The sequence below is a fragment of the Panthera uncia genome, chromosome A2 (genome assembly GCF_023721935.1).
Source record: "Panthera uncia isolate 11264 chromosome A2, Puncia_PCG_1.0, whole genome shotgun sequence".
NCBI lineage: Eukaryota > Metazoa > Chordata > Mammalia > Carnivora > Felidae > Panthera > Panthera uncia.
This window is the reverse complement of record NC_064816.1, coordinates 150,320,849-150,339,016: the sequence shown is the minus strand read 5'-3', so window position 1 is coordinate 150,339,016 and position 18,168 is coordinate 150,320,849. Positions and strand designations below refer to the sequence as shown.

The window sequence follows — 18,168 nt, the reverse complement described above, 5'->3', positions numbered from 1 at the left end:
TCTTTCTTTCTTTCTTTCTTTCTTTCTTTCTTTCTTTCTTTCTTTCTTTCTTTCTTTAAATAATTTTATTACTTGATGCAGAAAGTCTGAGGCCTGGTGACATCCAATAATTGTTTTCCCTCATTTGAGACGTTGAGGGGTAAGTCCCCTCTGAGTCTTCTATAACGAAGCAAACAAGCATGGTTTCTCAGCAGAGAGCAGCTGTAAGCAGGGGATTTGTGGCCTTCCACGTTGTCCCTTGGCTCAGCCTTCCCTGGGAGGCGCCACACCCTCTTCAGCACACCTTGCTGGAGAACAATAAACATTAGTCACGGTCTGTACATTCTGTCCGTTTCCCTCGAGGAGGCGTGTGTCCCATGGTGTCAGGGAGAACCAGACCCCACGTGAGGATCTTCTGTAACCCCCGAGGGGGCATTCTGGGCAACCTCGAAATGAGGGTCTTTTTGGTTTATCGCTTCGTCCCCAAGGGTTCCAGCCCTTGGGGCAGGGCGACCGAGGGGCAGAGCCGGGGCCGGAGCTGTTCTCACTGTGTGTGTGTGTGTGTTTGCAGACACCAGCTGGAGACGCCAGGACATTACTCTCATCTGGCTGCGTTCTATGAGGACAAGAAAGGGGTGCTCCATGCCGGTCCGGGGAGAGGCGGCAGCCTGCCCCCTGTCTACTGGCTGCCTTCCATCCACCGATACATGTACCCTGAGATGAAGGTGAGGCTGGCCAGGCGCTCGCGTGGGCCTGGGCTCGTGTCTGCTACAGTGGTTGTTGATTATTTTTTTGATTCATAAGGAATTTATGTCTTGGGCTTATGCCCAGAGTCTGATTTTGATGGAATAGTTTTCTGACGTAAGCATTTGGGTTCTTTGAAAACCCATATGCTTTCCAGACATTTCTAGAACCATGGTGCAAAGCCATATAGGATGATAGGGCAGGCCAGTTGTGGTAGATTCCTAGCAGAGAAGAAGTGGATTTGTTTCTGCTGTTTGCTTTAGATATTTAAAGCCAGACGTTGGAGTCGAAAAGATGAAAGATGAAGAATTTGATGAACACATGTTGTATTTCGTAGTTACCATATTACTTTTTTTTTTTCTTTTTTAAGATTTTATTTTTGGGACACCTGGGCGGCTCAGTCGGTTAGGCATTCGACGTTGGCTCAGGTCATGATCTCACCAGTCATGGGTTCAGGCCCCACATCAGGCTCTGCATTGACAGCTCAGAGCCTAGAGCTGCTTCGGATTCTGTGTCTCCCTCTCTCTGTGCCCCTCCCCCTGCTCGCTCTCTCTCTCTCTCTCTCTCTCTCAAAAGTAAATAAATATTAAAAAAATATATATTTTTTAGTACTCTCCACACCCTCCATGGGGCTCAAATTTACAACCCAATATCAAGAGTCGTGTGTTCTACCAGCTGAGCCAGCCAGGCTCCCTGTAGTTACCATATTCTTGATATGACTTTGCGATGCACTTTTTCTGAAGCACTTAGCTTGTGTACTAGAATATGTTCGCTTACAGTTGACAAGTGTGAGGCGTTGGTAGGGTACAGAGATGACTGTGAACATGAAGCTCCTCCTTCTCCCTCCCCTGTAGGTGGCCACAAGGTACTTCAGGAGAAACCTAGGGCTCCCCGGTAGAGAAATTACGCCAGGGCTTTAAGGGTAAACTCTGGAAAGGCATCTTGGAAGAAGGGTTAGTCCCTGAAGTATTTGGCCAGGTGAGAAGTGAGGGAGGCTGGTTCCAGACTGAGGGAACAGGCCAGTGGGGGCCGTCACCTTCTCAGCCCCTCCTGTGAGGCTGGCTTTCTGCCAGCTATTTATCTATACCTGTTGCAGCATATTTTGTTTTATTTTTAACTTTAATTTTAATTTAATTTTAATGTTTGTTTATTTTTGAAAGAGAATGTGAGCAGGGGAGGGGCAGAGAGAGAGAGAGGGGGTGACACAGAACCTGAAGCAGGCTCCAGGCTCTGAGTTGTCAGCACAGAGCCCAACGCGAGGCACAAACTCACAAAACGGTGAGATCATGACCTGAGCCAAAGTCAGACGCTTAACTGACCAGGCTGCCCAGGCGCCTCTATTGCGGCATATTTTAAAGTAAATGATTGTTTACTCTCTGTTTCCAGATAAGCCAGCTGTGGTCTGTAAAGGTCCAGTGACTTACCTAGGGCCTTACAGCTAGTAGGAGATAGAGCCAGGACTTAAACACAGGACTGGTGCCAGAGTCAGTGCCAGCTGCTTAGCCCACCACCTTTGTGAAGGGATAGGTGTGAAAAGGCACAAGCAGGTTCATGGAGCATGAGCAGGCCACAGGCATGCCTGAGATCCCGCGGGTTCGGCTCCAGGCCATGCAGGAAAGCAAAAGCCGCAGTAAAGTGAGTCAGATGAAATTTCTGGTTGCCCAGTGCATTCACAAGTTATGTTTATACCGTGCTGTAGTTTATTAAGTATGCAATAGCACCATGCCTAAAAAACAATGCACATCCCTTAATTAAACCATACTTTATTGCTAAAAAATGCTAACCATCATCTGTGCTTTCAATGAGTCATAATCACTGATCACAGTTGACCATGACAAAAAAAAAAATAATGAAAAACTTGAAATATGGTGAGAATTACTAAAATGTGACCCAGAGATGTGACATGAGCAAATGCCATTGGAAAATGGCACCAATAGGCTGGCTCGATGCAAGGTTGCCACAGACTTTGATTTTATAAAAAAAAAAAAAAAAATATGCAGTCTGCAAAGCCTGATAAAGTGAAGTGCAATAAAATGAGGTCTTCCTGTAGCTGGACTGGGACGGATTCCTATGTCCACTGAGCAGGAGAGAAGAGAGTGGAAAAATAGATTGGAATCAAACGGTAGAGAACATTAAACACTAGACCATGGAATGTGAACCCTATTAAGTACCGGTTAGGGTCTCGTCAGGAAAACACAAACTATGTTAGATATTCCAGGCTACTTCCATACAGGGAATCCGTGATCTAGGCACTGGAAGACTGAAGGAGCAAAAAGGGAGCAAGGTAATACAGATACTTCTAACTGGAGACGGCTACCACCTTATATTAGTTATCGCCGCATTAAAAATTACCCCCAGATTCACGGTTTGAAATAGTACAAATGTATTATCTCACAGGGTCTGTGAACTAGGAATTCAGGCATGTTTTGGCTGGGTCCTCTGCTTCATGGTCTCCCGTGACACCACGGGCAGGGTATCGGCCAGGGTTGGGGGCTTGTCCGAAGGCTTGACTGGGGCGGGGGCAGTATCACTTCTGGGCTCATGTGACTGTTGGAGGATTGGTTTCCTTGAAGGCTAGTGGACCAAGGCCCTCAGTACCTCCGCCTCTTTGTTGTCCTCAGTCCATAGCCAGGTGGGTCTCTCCAACACGGTGGCTTGCTTCATCAAAGGCAGCAAGTGAAAACAAAAGGGAAATCAGAATCCTTTGTAACCTAATTATAGAAGTGACAGCCCTGCAATGTTGCCATATTCTGTTGGTCAAAGCAAGTTACTCAAGAGGAAGAGGGGATTACGTACGGCTGTAAATACCAAGAGGTGGGGATTACTTAGGGCCCTCTTCCGGACTGCCTGTCACACCCTCACGGGGCTGGGGTAACTGGAGAGGTGATGTTATCAAAACCGTGGCAACCTGAGGAGGAGTCCTACACAGCCTGTGCTCAGGTGTCCTAGGCACTGTGCACCTGCTGTTGCCGGACCCTCTGGGGGGTCTGGCTCAGCTGGAGCTGCGGCTGCTGGGAGAAGCTGGAGGTTAGAATCAGACGCGTCCTCTGCTGCTGGCAAAATACCAGCATGAGTGAGAAAGCGGAGAGCTCCCTCTCCCTGCCTTCTGCCTTCCAGTCCCCAGTCATTGCCTCCCGCGGACGAACTTAACTGGAAGCCAGCTGCCATGGGAGTCCAGGGAACATAGTTTAAGGATTTCCCCACCCCATGGCATGCCCTGAGAGGCAATAATCAAGAAATGGTCAGAGGGTCATTAGGGCGTTCTGGGTCTGTATTGACTGAACCCCGCTCTTTTTCTCACCATTCCAAACTCTGACCCAGCTTTTGCTCTGAGTCCAGTTGCTGCTGGGCTATCTTGAAACCTAAGCAAGGTGACCTGGGTCACCAGCATCTGACCTGGGTGTCCCCAGATTCCTCTCCCTAACAGGCCACAAAGGAGGCACAGAGGACAGAAAGTAAAATCGCCAGCTGCTTTTCTCTAGTGAGGGCTGCTCATTAACATGCCTACCAAACTCTAGTTGATGTGATGTGGGAAGAAGTGTACTTTGTTGGTTGCAGATGGAGATGTGACTGGTCTTCCAAATTTGTTAGGGGGTGCCTGGGTGGCTCATTTGGTTAAGCGTCCAGCTCTTGGTTTCGGCTCAGGTCATGATCTCACAGTTCGTGGGTTCAAGCCCCACATCCGGCTCTCTGCTGACAGTATGGAGCCTGCTTGGGATTCTGTCTCCCTCTCTCTCTGCCCTTTCCCTGCTCGCTCGCTCGCTCTGTCTCTCTCTCTCTCAAACATAAATACATAAAAACATTAAAAAAAATCAAAATCAATTTGTTAGTACCTATTGAAAATACAAGTACCCTTTGTGTTAGCAATCCCACCCCTTAGGATCTGCCCTATATTTATAACCCAACAGAATATAATGATGTCTGTATAAGAATGTTTAAGTCAGCATCGTGTAGAGCGGTGGAGAATTAGAATGCCCCATATATTATACAGCCATTATAAATAACGAATTAGAGCATACATAGTTGACGTGCAAGGTTTACCAGCAAGTGTTTTTGTGTGAGAATAGCAAAGTACGGAAAACCGTTTGTGATACGATCATATGTTTCGTAAAATAGTCACAGCCTCAGGTGCAGAAATGATAGATACACATACGTGCATATATAAACATGAGGCGGTGTTTGGGTGTATATACTAGGTTATTAATATATGTATTACCTGGGGATGAGATAAGGTATGGAGGGATGGTGCTTACATATGTAAAACAGGAAAGGACCAGGGAAAAAATGGCAGCACTGAAACAATAATATATATGATATGACTCCACTGGCTGTTTATGGACTATCACATATAGGTACATATAAAGAAATTTGTCTGTAAGCTGTCTATTGAAACACCATATTTTGTCCCCACAAGTTAAAAGAACACCATACATGTATAGTTAAGTGAATTTTTACAGAGTGAACACATGTATGAAGAACATGTAAAGTCGGGGTCAGATCTAAGGCCGTTGCAGAGTCAACACTAACTGGCAAGGGAGGAAGGACGGCCAGAGGCCGCTCGGAGGGGTCCAGCAGTGGCTGGTAGAGGCCCCTCCTTGGGAAGTGGACAAGTGGGGAGAGAGAGAAGGGAGCAGACGGAGTCCCTGGGCGGGGGCACAGGAGAGGCGAGGGACAGAGAGAGCCCAGGCGTTGCCAGCACAAGCCAGGGAAAGAGTTCCTTGTAAAAGCTGCAGCAGAACGAGGCCCAGAAGGGAGAGGTGGATTTTAAGAGGAGAAACGTCTGTTGTGTCGTGTGGTTGGACAGGGTCAGGTTGAGAGGGGTGCGTGTTCTCTGCCGCGGCCTCCAGAAGAGGGTCGCTCTTCCTCATCGTGGCCACTTCCCGCATCGTCCTGGTGCAGCCCAGGCCCAGCGCCTCAGCTACTGGCAGTTGTGTCCTATCTCCGGGCCTCGGCACGCGCTGGTCCCGCCACCAAGAACGCCCTCCCTCCAGTTACCCTTCATGTCAAAGATGAGACACGCTGCCTCCAGGAAGTCTTCCCTGCCTCTCTAGAATCAGTCTCTCCTGTGCACTCCTGCAGCCCTGCCCTCTCCCATTTCGGCTCTCAGGCTGGGATTGGCTCACGTGTGCACCTGCTTCTTCTGGTAGTCTCCAGGCTATATGGGGGCAGGGGCTGGGCCTTGCCATTCATTGTTGGGCTGAGACTAAACAGTGTTTGTGCAAAGTATGTGAGAACTATTTCTTGTGTGTGTGCGTCCATGCATTCATGAATGAATGAATAAGATCAGAATTCAGGATTGGTCATTTATTCTGGGATCCTGGGGCCCAGGACACATTTGGACAAAATGCTGGCAGGCCTTCCCAGTGCTTGGGGCTTGGGGCCTGAGGATCAGCGGAGGGGAGCTGGGAGGGACCTGAACAGGCCTGGGCTCCCTTTCCTCTATAGTTGCCTTTGTTTCTTTCTTATTTAAATTCAAGTTAGTTAACATACAGTGTAGTTTTGGTTTCAGGGGTAGAACTCCGTGATTCATCACTTACACATAATACCCAGTGCTCATCAGAACAAGTGGCCTCCTTAACACCCATCCCCATCTAGCCCATCCCCCCACCCACCTCCCCTCCAGCAACCCTCAGTTTGTTCTCTGTAGTTAAGAGTCTCATGGTTTGCCTCCCTCTCTGTTGTCTTATTTTTGCTTCCCTTTCTCTATGTTCATTTGCTTTGTTTTTTAAATTCCATGTATGAGTGAAATCATATGATATTTGTCTTTCTCTGACTTATTTCACTTAGCATAATACACTCTAGCTTCATGCATGTCATAGCAAATGGCAAGATTTCATTCTTTTTGATTGTGGAGTAGTATTCGGTGTGTGTGTGTGTGTGTGTGTGTGTGTGTGTATTACATCTTCTTTATCCATTTATCAGTTGATGGACATATGGGCTCTTTCTGTAGTTCAGCTACCGTTGATAGCACACTGCTGTAAGTATTGAGGTGCATGTGCCCCTTTGAATCAGCATTTTGGTATCCTTTGGATAAATACCTAGTAGTGAATGTTGGGTCGTTACCTTTGGACTTTTGTGAAAGATTGTGATTGTAGGAATCTGACCAGATGCGGTGGCTCGGCGCCTCTGCCCCTGGAGATCTGGGAGAGGGGTAGGCACAGGAGCAGGACAGGGACCCTCAGCGGAGGGCAGCCTTTCTGCCCACTCGGGACAACTGAGAGGCAGTGGTGCTGGGGTGCTGCCTGGGAAAGGGAGGCTCTGGTGCTGCGTGTCTCAAGGTCTCCTAGCCAGCAGGCCCAGCACTCTGCCTTGGTGTGGGTACCGCTCCTCTGAAGTGCTCTCACCAGCGCCCCCCAGGGGTGGTGAACGATACTGCTTCTGACACTTGTGCTTGGAAGTGACGCTGCGCATTTATTTGTTGCATCGGCTCCTGTGTATTTCATGTGTTTTCTCTCATAATCCTGGAGAGCCATGTGAGGGATGGGATGGCCTCCCCGTTTCGCATGCGGAAAGTGAACCGGAAAGGTTGGCTACTTTCTCAAGGCCTTCCCTTACTAAATGGCAGAGCCGGGTTGGAATTCAGCTTTTCTGAGGTCAGAGCTTCTGGGGTATTCCTGGCTCAGGGCTCCTAGAAGCAGTCTGCAGGGGCCGATAGGCTCTTGCAGTTATCGAGAAGGAAGAGGCTGGACCCGACGTGCAGTGGTGGTCAGGCCGGGGAGGGGGCAGGGGGCGTGGGTCTTCCTGCCTGCACAACCCCTCACCTCACACGGCAGCGGGCCCCTGAGTACTTGGGGAGCTGATATGAGACCGTTGGCTCGTCACTGTACTCCTTCCAGGGCTCAATCATGGTTTCGAGTTGGATGTTCTCATTGAGAGGTACTGTCATTTCAGAGACTTTTCTGACTCTTCAAAAGTTAGGTTCAGCCTTGTGTCCTCTGTGCCTCTCTCTCCTGAGTACTTAATGATCCCTAAACTCAGACCTCACTGTATCAGGGGAGCTGTTGCAGTATCGAAACCCAGCATAAAGGTGAGACTTTAGAGAAAAATACCATCTTGTGTGGAAGTAACCGTCCCTTAATGCATCTGTTGGTTGTACTTTGTGATGTCTGTGGTGCAGGGGTGTGGGGAGTGGTTAGCACACATCTGCACGGGACGTTTTTCACATTTTTTAACAAGCTCTTCTCCTCTCCTTTATTTTTTCAGATCACTCACCCAGCCGGCTGCATGTCTCAGTTTATCAAGTTCTTTGGAGAACAGATCCTCATCCTTTGGAAATTTGCCTTACTTCGAAAGCGCATTTTGATATTTTCTCCCCCTCCTGTGGGCGTTGTATGTTATAGAGGTAACTAAACACCAAGGTTGGGTGTTGTGTCGTGAGTTTCTCAGGGCAGAAACTGCTCGAGTCTTTGCGTTGTTGACCGAGTTCAGAAATGTTGGGGCTGCCCCAGGAGGGTCCCAGGTTTTCAGCCTGGGAATGCCAGGGCCGGACTTGCATTCTAGAATGTGGGCTCTGGCGGCCGTGAAGAAGGTTGGTTGGGGGACGCATCCGTGGTCTAGTAAGAGGTAGGTGGCGAGAGGAGATGGGGATTCTGATACAGTAAAGAGGAAAACTTGGCAAGAGTTGGTGTGTGATTGGGTTGGAAGGTTCTGATGTGTGTGAGGTAATGGAGGAGGGGTCCAGGATGACGAGGATGGGGGGGCCACCAGATGAGGGTCCAGGAGGAGTAGGGGGTGGAATGACAGCACTGGCTTTGAATACGGTGCGTGTCTGCTGTGAGGCCTCCGTGAGGTGGACACAGGCGCTGGTGCGGGTGGGTCAGGACTTGGGGGGAAAGCGAGGCCGGCGTGTGGAGTGCCAGTGACCGCGGGACGGATGGCGTCACCCGGGAAGAGCGCGAGTGCAGGGAGGTGATGCGGGCACAGGAGGTGGAGCAGTAAAGGTGGAGGACAGAGGAGACTTCGGTGGGGCCATCAGAAGCAGGGAGGGAGCCGGGAGAAACAGGGGTTATCGCAGGCGGGGGTTCGGAGATGGGGGAAGGTCAGCAGTGCCAGAGTCTAAGTGGGACGCGGTGAGCTGCGCACTGGAAGCTGGAGGGGGTGAGGCACCGTTGGCGCGACTGGAGGTCCGGTTCCGCTGTGGGACCCGAGAGGCTCGTGCCCCCGCCCCACCCCTCAGAATGCCAGAGCCTCCTGTGACTCCGGTGCCGGGACAGCGCAGAGCCAAGCCCTCCGCGGCGTCCTCGGAGGCTGACTGCTCCGAGGGGGGCGGGCCACACTCCTCTCTCACCTCCCCTGTCCCACAGTGTACTGCTGCTGCTGCCTGGCCAACGTCTCCCTGCCTGGCATCGGGGGCGCCATTCCTGAGTCCAAGCCTTTCTTCTACGTGAACGTGGCCGACATCGAGAGCCTGGAGGTAGAGGTGTCCTATGTGGCCTGTGAGTACGGGGCCCTCCCTGCACCCCGCCCGCACATCCTTGCCCCGGCTCCCCGGGCCGGCTCTGCCAGAAGCCAGGCTCTGGCCTTCCAGCTCGCTCCCCGGGGGCCCCTTCTCCTCTCCTCGCAGTGCGGGGCTCCCGGACCCCTTGTTTACCCGGTGGGGTCGGGCTGGTGCCTCTCAGCAATGGCCTCCGGGTTCCCATACCCTGAGCTTGGCTGTCACAGGCACCACGGAGAAGATTTTCGAGGAGAAGCGGGAACTGTACGACGTCTACGTGGATAACCAGAATGTGAAGACGCACCACGGCCACCTGCAGCCCTTGCTGAGGATCAACAGCGCCGACCGGGAGAAGTACCGGCGGCTCAACGAGCAGAGGTAGCGGGAGCCGGTCCCGGCACGTGCGTGCCCACGCGGGGTGGCGGGCACGGCCAAGGCCAGCACACCCTGAGAGAGACGGCCCCGGGGCACTGCCCTTCTCAGTTCAGCCGGGCCGGCCGACTGCCCGGGAGATGGGGGACAAAGGGGAGCCTGGGGCGGACGAAGCCGGGCTCCTGGCGTGTTGGCCTGATACGCGGGCGGCGAGCGTGTGGAGGTGACCTCTGGCTGATGGGCTCGGATCCGGGGAGGCCCAGGGAAGAGCGCGAGCACCTGGCGAGCACAGTGTTGGCAGCTTGCCTCCGCGTCATCTCCCGCAGTTCTCAGGAGTTTGGTTACCCCGTAAAGTAAACGGCACCCCCTGGTACCGGTGGCGAAATAAATACCATCACCATCCCTATCCCTGTTTTAGGGGCAGTTACGAAAGACTGCCACTTGCCTGAGGTCACCCAGGGGCAGAGCTGGCCCTGGACCCTGGGGGCTTTGGCTCCAAGGCCCGTTGATTCCCTTCCGGTCTCCCTGCTTTCGGGCCGGGGGCAGGGGCCGCCCGCCCCGTGCAGGTGCCTGACCCACGACCTGGCCGATGTCCGGGGTTCTGTGACGGCACCGGAGTGTGACGGGGGCCTCCTTCACCACAGGCAGATGCTGCTGTACTCCCAGGAGCTGGAAGACGACTACACCCCCTGTGAGGAGGACCTCTTTGTGCTGTAAGTCAGCCCGGGCAGCGGTCGTGGGGCTTCCCGGGATCCCTGAGCGCTCGCCGCCTTGGGCCTCGACCCCTCCCGTGTCACGCTTGGCAGGCCAGGGATGGCCTTTATCGCTGCTGCCGGGTACACTGAGAGCTGGGCTCCGTGTGGAGTCCACCTTAAGCCCTAAATGCCACTGGGGGACACCCAGCGGACAGGGAAGAGAAAAACGCAAATCCTGATGTTTTGTCTTTCCGTTGAGCGTGTGCATCCAGATGTCCACTGCCCAGAAGCGTCTGCCCTGCAGGGTGCGGGGGCTTCTCATCCGTTGCTTCGCTCGAATAAAGAGTTCCTTGCGTTCAGTGTTACGGGATGATCAGAAATGTTAACTTTTGAACCTAATGAAATCCCCTGCCCCCAGATGTGTTGGTTCGTGGTCGGGGGCAGGAGCCATAGTCTTCATACCTTACAGCATTTATGTAACTTCTGAGCAGCTTGTGAAACAGCGCTCAGCGGGGCAGACAGAACTGTAATTGGAACGGAAACCAATTCTCCTGGCTTCCTGTCTGGCCTTCCTTCCCCAGGCCCCGGGGTCGGGGTGAGGAACATGGCACTTGCAGCGAGAACCATCTCTGGCTTGGATGTTGAGAACTTAATGTGGACATTTCAACAGAGGTGTAGTTCTTGGATTCTATTAAAGCGTACCTCCCCACCCATGCACGATGCTGAGAGGTACAAGTTTTCGGAAATGATCCAGGAGGCTCCTCAGGGTCTGATGCGTTCCACTGCACCTGAAATTCACGAGCAGTTAGAACTTCTTTGGGCACTTAGATGCCTTGGTGGAACCTGAGAGCCCCTTGGAATAGATCTGAAAAGTCTAGACAGTTCACGCCTTTTCTGAACATGGCTCATAAATTTACGTAGCACCATAAATCGGTGACACGTAAATCACACTCTGTGTATAATACCCCCCCCCCCCCCCCCCCGACACACAAAAAAAAGTAACCAAAGGAAAAGAAATACCCGAGGATGGTGGGGAGCTAGGGCAGTATTGGTGCCTACAGTGGGGCTCCACGGCCCCTTGGCCTTTCACTCCCAGTCGTGGTGGCTAAAAGACATCCCCGTGCCTGCCCCAGCCCCGAGCCCCACCTCTTCCTTGTGGATGGCCAGCCACAGCCTGGCGTGCTCTGCGATGGCTCTCAGGCTGGAGAGCCTCTCAGGGCCCTGCTCTGTCCCCGCTAAGGCTCGTCCGTGCTGCTGGCCCCAGTGACCTGTCCAGGGCTTTGAAGGTGAATTTTAGTTTCTCACGTTTAAGTCTTGACCTCAGAGCTGGATCATCAGGATTTTTTTAGGGTTTTGTCTTTTCTTTCTCTTCCCCTTCTGACTAAGCAGAACAAAGAACACAGTGTATGTAGTAACCTTCCATAGGAAAGTTTGTTTTTGGCAGGCAGGCCAAAAGTCCCCAAGTTTGGGGACTTTGCAGGTCATGCCATGATTAATGCTAGCGGTTTCTTTGCTAAAGTTGGTGTCACTTTAGTAACCCTTGAACTTTGGTCCTAATTTTCTTATTTTTTTAGAGATCATTCTATTTTTGAAAGCATTTAAAAGCATATTAAAGCAATGTAGTTTTGGTTCCCCATGTGTGGATTATTTGGTGACCCTTTTTTTTTTTCTGCCCTCCCTTCCGTGTGTCTTATCTTGTGAACACAGGTTTTTCCTAGAGCAGAACAACCGGATATTTCAGACTCTGTTGGAGGTGTCCGCCAGTCAAGACAAAACTCTGACCGCTGAGCACGCCCGGGGCATGGGTCTAGACCCCCAAGGGGACCGGAGCTTTCTGATGGACCTGCTGGAGGCCTATGGCATCGACGTCATGTTGGTCATTGACAACCCCTGCTGCCCATAGGAAGAGTGAGCCCAGACCGGTGAGCCGCTCCTCACGTGGGGAGTTCACACTGGGCCCCCAAGGACCTCCTTTTTTATTAAGTTGACACAAAGGAATATGGTTTATACTTCCCAACAAATGTGATTTTTTGCAATCTCCTTTCTCCCTTCCTTCCTAGTGGTAAGATGAGACCACCTTGGTTTTGTGCCCTGCCCTGGTGCCATGTTGGAATGGACCACTTTCTCCCAGAGCTACTGCCTGGGTTTTGTCATAGGCGTCATCCGAGTGGCTTCTCTTGTGTCCTGGTCGAGTGACTTGAGGGGATGTGGTGAAGGCCATGTGTCACTGGGAGCGGGCTGAGCTCGGAAACACTGGGGTGGGCTGTTCAGAAAGTCTCCAGGAGTTCGTCCCTTGCGGTATTCTGTCCAGGGTGGCCTTGTACGTGCATCTCCTCAAGGTGGAAGCTAGAGCTCATGACCTTTCGAGGTGTTTTATCAGTTCCGGGAGTCCAGTGTTGGGATCAGATCCCTTTTCCTGTTCGCTGGGGCAAATCTGTCTTCTCTGTTCATGTGAGTGGAGACCTCAAAGAGGAACAAGAGGATGTTTCCGTCACAAAGCATGAGCTTCTCTAAGGACAGAATGACAAGAAGAGGTTTCTTACCAGCCAGCTGGAAAGTAAAATTGTAGCCTGAAGTGTTGAAACTTTCCTCAGAGTAAATTAACGGTGGCCACTCAACGTAAAACTCCTCCTTTCTCTGAATCCCGCTCCTTCAGGGATGGCCCTGGAGCTTGCAAGCAAATTCATTTTACAATTGAGCTTCCTTTAAGGGCTAACTATGCTCTTAGAGCAATGTTTGTTCCCACCAAAGGTAGAGCAGTTGGGGTTCAAAGAGGATAGAGCAGAAGATGTTTCTCTGAGAGTTCTCTGGACATATCACCAGCAGAGCCTCGGGATCAAAACAGAGATTCACTGGATTCCATATTCCAGCAAGGATCCGGAGTTGGTTACTCAGAGTTTGAAGCATGGAACAAGACTGTGTACCAGTCTGGGGCCCTCACAAACAGATTTCTTGCCAGCAGAGTTGACAGTCCTTGAGCTAAGCAGTTGGGGCCAGAGACAGAACACGTTTGTTGGAGAGCAAATTTGATAGTGCCTTCACCTAGAGAAGTGGTTGGAACCCCCGAGCGTCAGTGATGAGTTTACCTGTGTCCCTGTGACATGTTTTGGTGTGGGACGGCTCCTGTGGGTCCCTGCCTGTTCTCTTTGGCTGTGCATTCCAGGAATGCCAACTTAGGTGAGACCGTAGGTATTTGAAGCCAGCTCCTGTGAGTAGAGGTTAGGGCTTTTTTTGGCCATAGTTTAGGATTTTGACTTGGGCTCCTGGGTTGTTGGTGACTTTCTTCCCTCTCGATCTTCTTGCCTGGCTCTGTTACTGGAATAGCCATCCGTGTGTCCATGTCTGTGACCAGGTTCCAGCCAGGCTACTACACACAGCAGAGAAATGACTTTCAAGTGGATGGCACACAAGTCTTACAGCTTTTCAGGGCTCACTGCTTTACTCAAAAATATTTTCACTGTAGTTCCATGATAGGGGATTCACGACTAAAGAAATTCACATGTAAAAATGCAAATACGTATTGATTAATCAAAGTAGGTTCTTTTATGTAAATATATAAATAAGTTTGGGCATTGAAATGTAAACTGTACAACTAATACACTTTTCTCCTCTGCAGTGTGGATTTAGCCATTTCAGTAATATAGATGTTTACAAAAAAAGCCTCGCCGCCTCTTTCCTTGAAGAGCAACCTTCTCTTGTCTCTGGGGAAGGAGCAGCCTTTCGGACTTGGGTCAAGTCATGGTGACTTTTAGTGCTATCTGAAGGCTCAAGGTTTTCTAAGTTAGGGGGATGGTCGATCGGAAGCAGGAAAGGTCGGATTCTCTTGGTGGACGCAGGCCCCCTTCCTCTGGAATTGAGGGGTTTGTTGGAAAGGACTATCTTAAAGCACGTCCGTCCCCGCGCCCTTCTGCATGCAAACACTTGTGTTTCTGTGGAATTGTAACTCCAAGCTCATAAGTGCTCATGTAAAGGTCGTAAGGTGAAAATAAGGTTTCTGTTCTTTCCTTTGCGTTGCGGGTCGGGGTTCTGGGTTCCCTTTAGCTGCAGACTCTTCCAGGCGGTTGTCTGGCGGCTATGGGCCGCCCCCTCACCCTCGGGCAGGGGGCTGGGGGCTGGGCACGGAGGGGAATAATACGAGTGAGCCTGGGCTCAGCTGACCCCAGGACAGAACTGCTCCCCCTCCTGCCCTGTATTCCCTCTGTGAGGAGACGCAGCCGTCCTTCCCTTGCCAGTGTCATTATCAGCCAGAAGCCCAGCACAGCACCTCTGGCTGACTGAGCAACATGCCCCGTCGCTCTGTAGTCAGTCATACGGAGGTCCCCTTTGGAAGACTTGCTCTGTCCCCCACCCCTGCTTCCATCCCCCTGTCCTCTCCCCAGTGTCTCCAGTTAGCGGCTGCCCCTTCTCTACAAGGGGAACCGGAGAGTGAGGTACCCGGCAGGGCTCCCTGCAGTTACAGAAGCTAGAAGCCACGTGGACCAGCTTTTCTGTCACTGTTGAACTATTTCCTTAAAACCCTTCTGCTTTCGGTCAGAAGACATTGGTCAACGTTCTTCTTCACCGCCTCGTAGATCGATAAGCTCTGGAGGGCGGGGATGGTTACCACCGACCCTTGGGGCAGAGCTGGAAGCCTAGGTGGGGTGGCTGGACCCGTGGTAGCCTTCTGCCCTTCTGTGCTGTTGAACCTCACCCCCTCCCCTGCCTCCTCTCAGCTGGCTGGGTCCTTCTGAGAACTCTCAGCCTGGTCTAATGCCATGCTATGAGCCATGTGGTCACCTGGAAACGTTGCTGACCTGAGACACCTGGGCTGCTGCCGCCGTTGAATCAAGGCAGAAAAAACCAGGTGGCAGGACTCCTTGTGGGACCAAGAACCCAGGCCTGGGGTTTACTGACGTCCCGCCAAATGCGACAGAGGCCCATTTAGGTGGATTTTTCCAATTCTGCAGGCTCGGCAGATGGTAATAGTCAGCCATGGGGAGAATGTCTGGTTGCCCTCTGGCTTAGGCTTCTTTCTTCAGGAGTCAGAAACGGTAGGATTTATCTCCTACGAGAGCAAAAAGGGTGGGCCAATTTGTGTAGAATTAACTATGGCTTTAGACAAGCACGAAGCACTCCTTAGGCCCGGTGTCTGTTCCAGTATCATTGTGCCACCTGGGGCCTTGCACGGTCCTCCGGCAGCCAGGACGGCCGTGAGTCAGAAGGCTCTCGCCTCCCACAGCCGCCATCCGGCATGGCACCTCTTCCACTCGGCCGGGGAGGGGTGCCGAATTCATTGGTAATGATAGAAATAACTTGGCCCAGAATTTGCATCTATAGCTTCCCTTGTTTTGCTCCTCGTGAAAATCAAGATGGGAAATTGAAGTGTAGCACAGTGCACAGATCATTCTAAATACCACCTGTGAAGACTCATTTATCAGTGTAACTCCCTGATATTTTAACCGGAAGGTAAAAGTAAAGAGAAATCCGACCTGAATCGCTGTTTTTCATTCCGGTGGCTACGAGGACGAACTTGCTATTCGTCTTGATCCACTGAAAGCCCTTCCAACACAGTAAAAAGATGAGATGATTCACCTTTAAACCGAGGCCTTCAGGGAAGCTTTTGTAAAGGGCAGTCATGAATTAACGTTTTAATGGTAGGACAGCAACCCTCTGAGAAGAGGCAGGGACCTCAGGGACCTTTTTTTTTTCCCCCTGAAACTGCATAGCCCAGGGAATGGATTGAGATGTTTTCTCCAGTCCCCGTACAGATCATACTTGGAAAGGTAAAGGAGCAGGAGGGCGTCGAATAAAATTGTAAGACAACGTTCAGCTTGACACTGAACTTTCCTTTGTAGGATGCCAGTTCTGAAATAGGCAGGAAAGTCAACATGGGGACCAACACGTCATGCGGGGGCTTTCACCTCCCTGTCCAGTTCCTCACTAGTGGGCTCAGGATCTGAGGTCCAGCCCCAGGGTCTTCCCGCACTTCGTGCCCTGCGGTGAGGCTCCTCCAGGGCCGGGGGGCTTACCTCCGCTGGCCCCCACCTGCCCCTTCTTGTTTCAGGAAGACCCTTCTCTGATTTCAGGTAGGGGAAGAGAAGGGGTCAAGGGCTCCTCTTACCCCTGAGTCCGTGGGTTTCGAAGATTCCATCTGATGACTAATATACCTCTGTTCCCAGGAGCTGCTAGGGCACTGAGTGTTGGGAGAAAGGCTGTGAATTAAGTTACTGTTTTTCTTATGAGAAATGGGAGTTTATTTTTATGTCGATATTATTATGTGATGAATTAAGTGTGCAGATGTGGAAACGGAAGAAAATCTCAAAACTAGAATCCTGGAAGAAACAAGTTTTGTAACTTGGAAGCAACTGAAACCTCATAGAAGTGTCATTATTCGTCTTTGAGCGTGAATAAGGACACTGTGCTGGGAGCCTTAGCCATGCTCTCTGGGAGGTGAACGGGAGGGTCTTCGAGAGGATGGCACGGGCAGCGACCTCAAGGGAAACTCTTGCTTCACGTGAGGAGGCCGATCAGCAGGCCTCTTCCTGAAGCCACGTGGTCTTCTGCCTGGCACTTTCTCTCTGGAGCCGGAAGACGGGGGCAGTTGGGTAAAACTCATTTAGAAAGGAAGTAAGAATTTTCTAGTGATTACAAACAATGATGGGGGGCCGGGGGGAAGCCCTCTTTAGAGTTATTCCAGAAGCTCAGCATAGGATGGGCTTTTAGCAGTAACGTAATCTAAATTCAGAAAATTTATTTACTTACCGTAGTGTAAGGATAGGTGTGAATTACGTTGGCTTTGGAAGGCGTGTTTAGACTAACGATACATTTAGTCTGCTTTCTAAAGACAGCTGGGGAATGCAGGGGTAGAGTAGGGCAGGGCCTTAGAAATTAGCCAGGGAGGATCCACAAAATGAAAAATCCCCAGAGAGGTCATAGAGTTAGCTGGTTGCAAATAGATTTCATTGATGTTGGAGTGAAAACCTCCTTAGGCCAAATGAAGCGAAGATAAAAAGTGTTCAAAAATTTGGAAGGCGGCCTCAGGAATAGTTTGACTCGAGTGCCCACAAAGACCATAATGAGGAAAGGTATGAATTCTGTGCTGTTGAGCAGTCCAGCTAGGACACTTCAGGGGTACAGAGTAGAGGAAAAGAAAATCAACCTCCTTATTTACCCAAGCTTGTTGGCTGAATTTTTTTTTTTTTTTATAGGTCTGGGAAGTCAACCTTTTCTGAAAAAGGAATGGTTGTAGCCTTGGAAAAATGGTTTTCCTATTTCTCCCAAGTTAGGATTAACATAGCCTCCCTGTCGCCTTAAATGTCAAACCCCTATTTTAATACCCCAGCATAAGAGTTCTAGCAATAAGAAACACTGAATCTATTTTTGTTTAAATTCTTGACCTCATAGTATGAAGCTAGTAAGACAGTTGATAAATTTCACCCTGAATACTAGTCGCATAGGTACGTTCTTCTGTTTTGATGGTAATGATTTTAATGCTCTAAAGAAAGCTGGTGTTAATCCTGAAGCTATGAGGAGTGAATGTTTCTTTAATGATTGTTTTGTGGTACAAATAACATCTGTGTGTATCATATCTGTATATATCGGAACCAAGTTGTGTGCAGAGAGGTTGATATAACTATATTTACAGAAAACAATTTTTACAATTAAAATTCACATTTTAACATGAACGTGTGCGTTTCAGTCCTTCCCTGGCCCGAGAAATGTGGTTTGTGGTAGGAAGGAGGGATGGCCCAGTGTATGAGCAGAACCTGAATGCGGACGTCACAGTGACAGAGCAACCGGGGCGCCTGGTACCTGTTCTCCTAGAGGCCACGGTCTGCATGAACATCCTCCAGGTAATGGGGACCAAAGCTGGGAAGAATCATGCTGTCCGGAAGAGCCAGGACTGGGTGTACATATACACACCCACACACTGAAGTTTTCTTTCATTTTTAACCTTTGGGGGAG

The 18,168-nt window shown here is 50.6% G+C and overlaps 1 protein-coding gene across 2 annotated transcripts in view; it reads left to right on the top strand.

Moving 5' to 3' along the window:
- Positions 1-17,882, top strand: part of DENND11 (DENN domain containing 11) — a 43,870-nt gene extending 25,988 nt beyond the window's left edge. The window contains exons 4-10 of one of the 2 annotated variants that reach the window (XM_049641964.1): positions 551-704; positions 7,927-8,065; positions 9,027-9,158; positions 9,385-9,535; positions 10,174-10,242; positions 11,932-12,146; positions 13,841-17,882. In XM_049641964.1, the coding sequence (XP_049497921.1) occupies positions 551-704; positions 7,927-8,065; positions 9,027-9,158; positions 9,385-9,535; positions 10,174-10,242; positions 11,932-12,127 (841 nt within the window). In that variant the 3' untranslated portion in view covers positions 12,128-12,146; positions 13,841-17,882. Of the gene's footprint in view, positions 1-550; positions 705-7,926; positions 8,066-9,026; positions 9,159-9,384; positions 9,536-10,173; positions 10,243-11,931 lie in introns of both variants that reach the window. The other variant, XM_049641963.1, reaches the window with a different exon arrangement.
- The last annotated feature ends 286 nt before the right edge of the window (positions 17,883-18,168 follow it).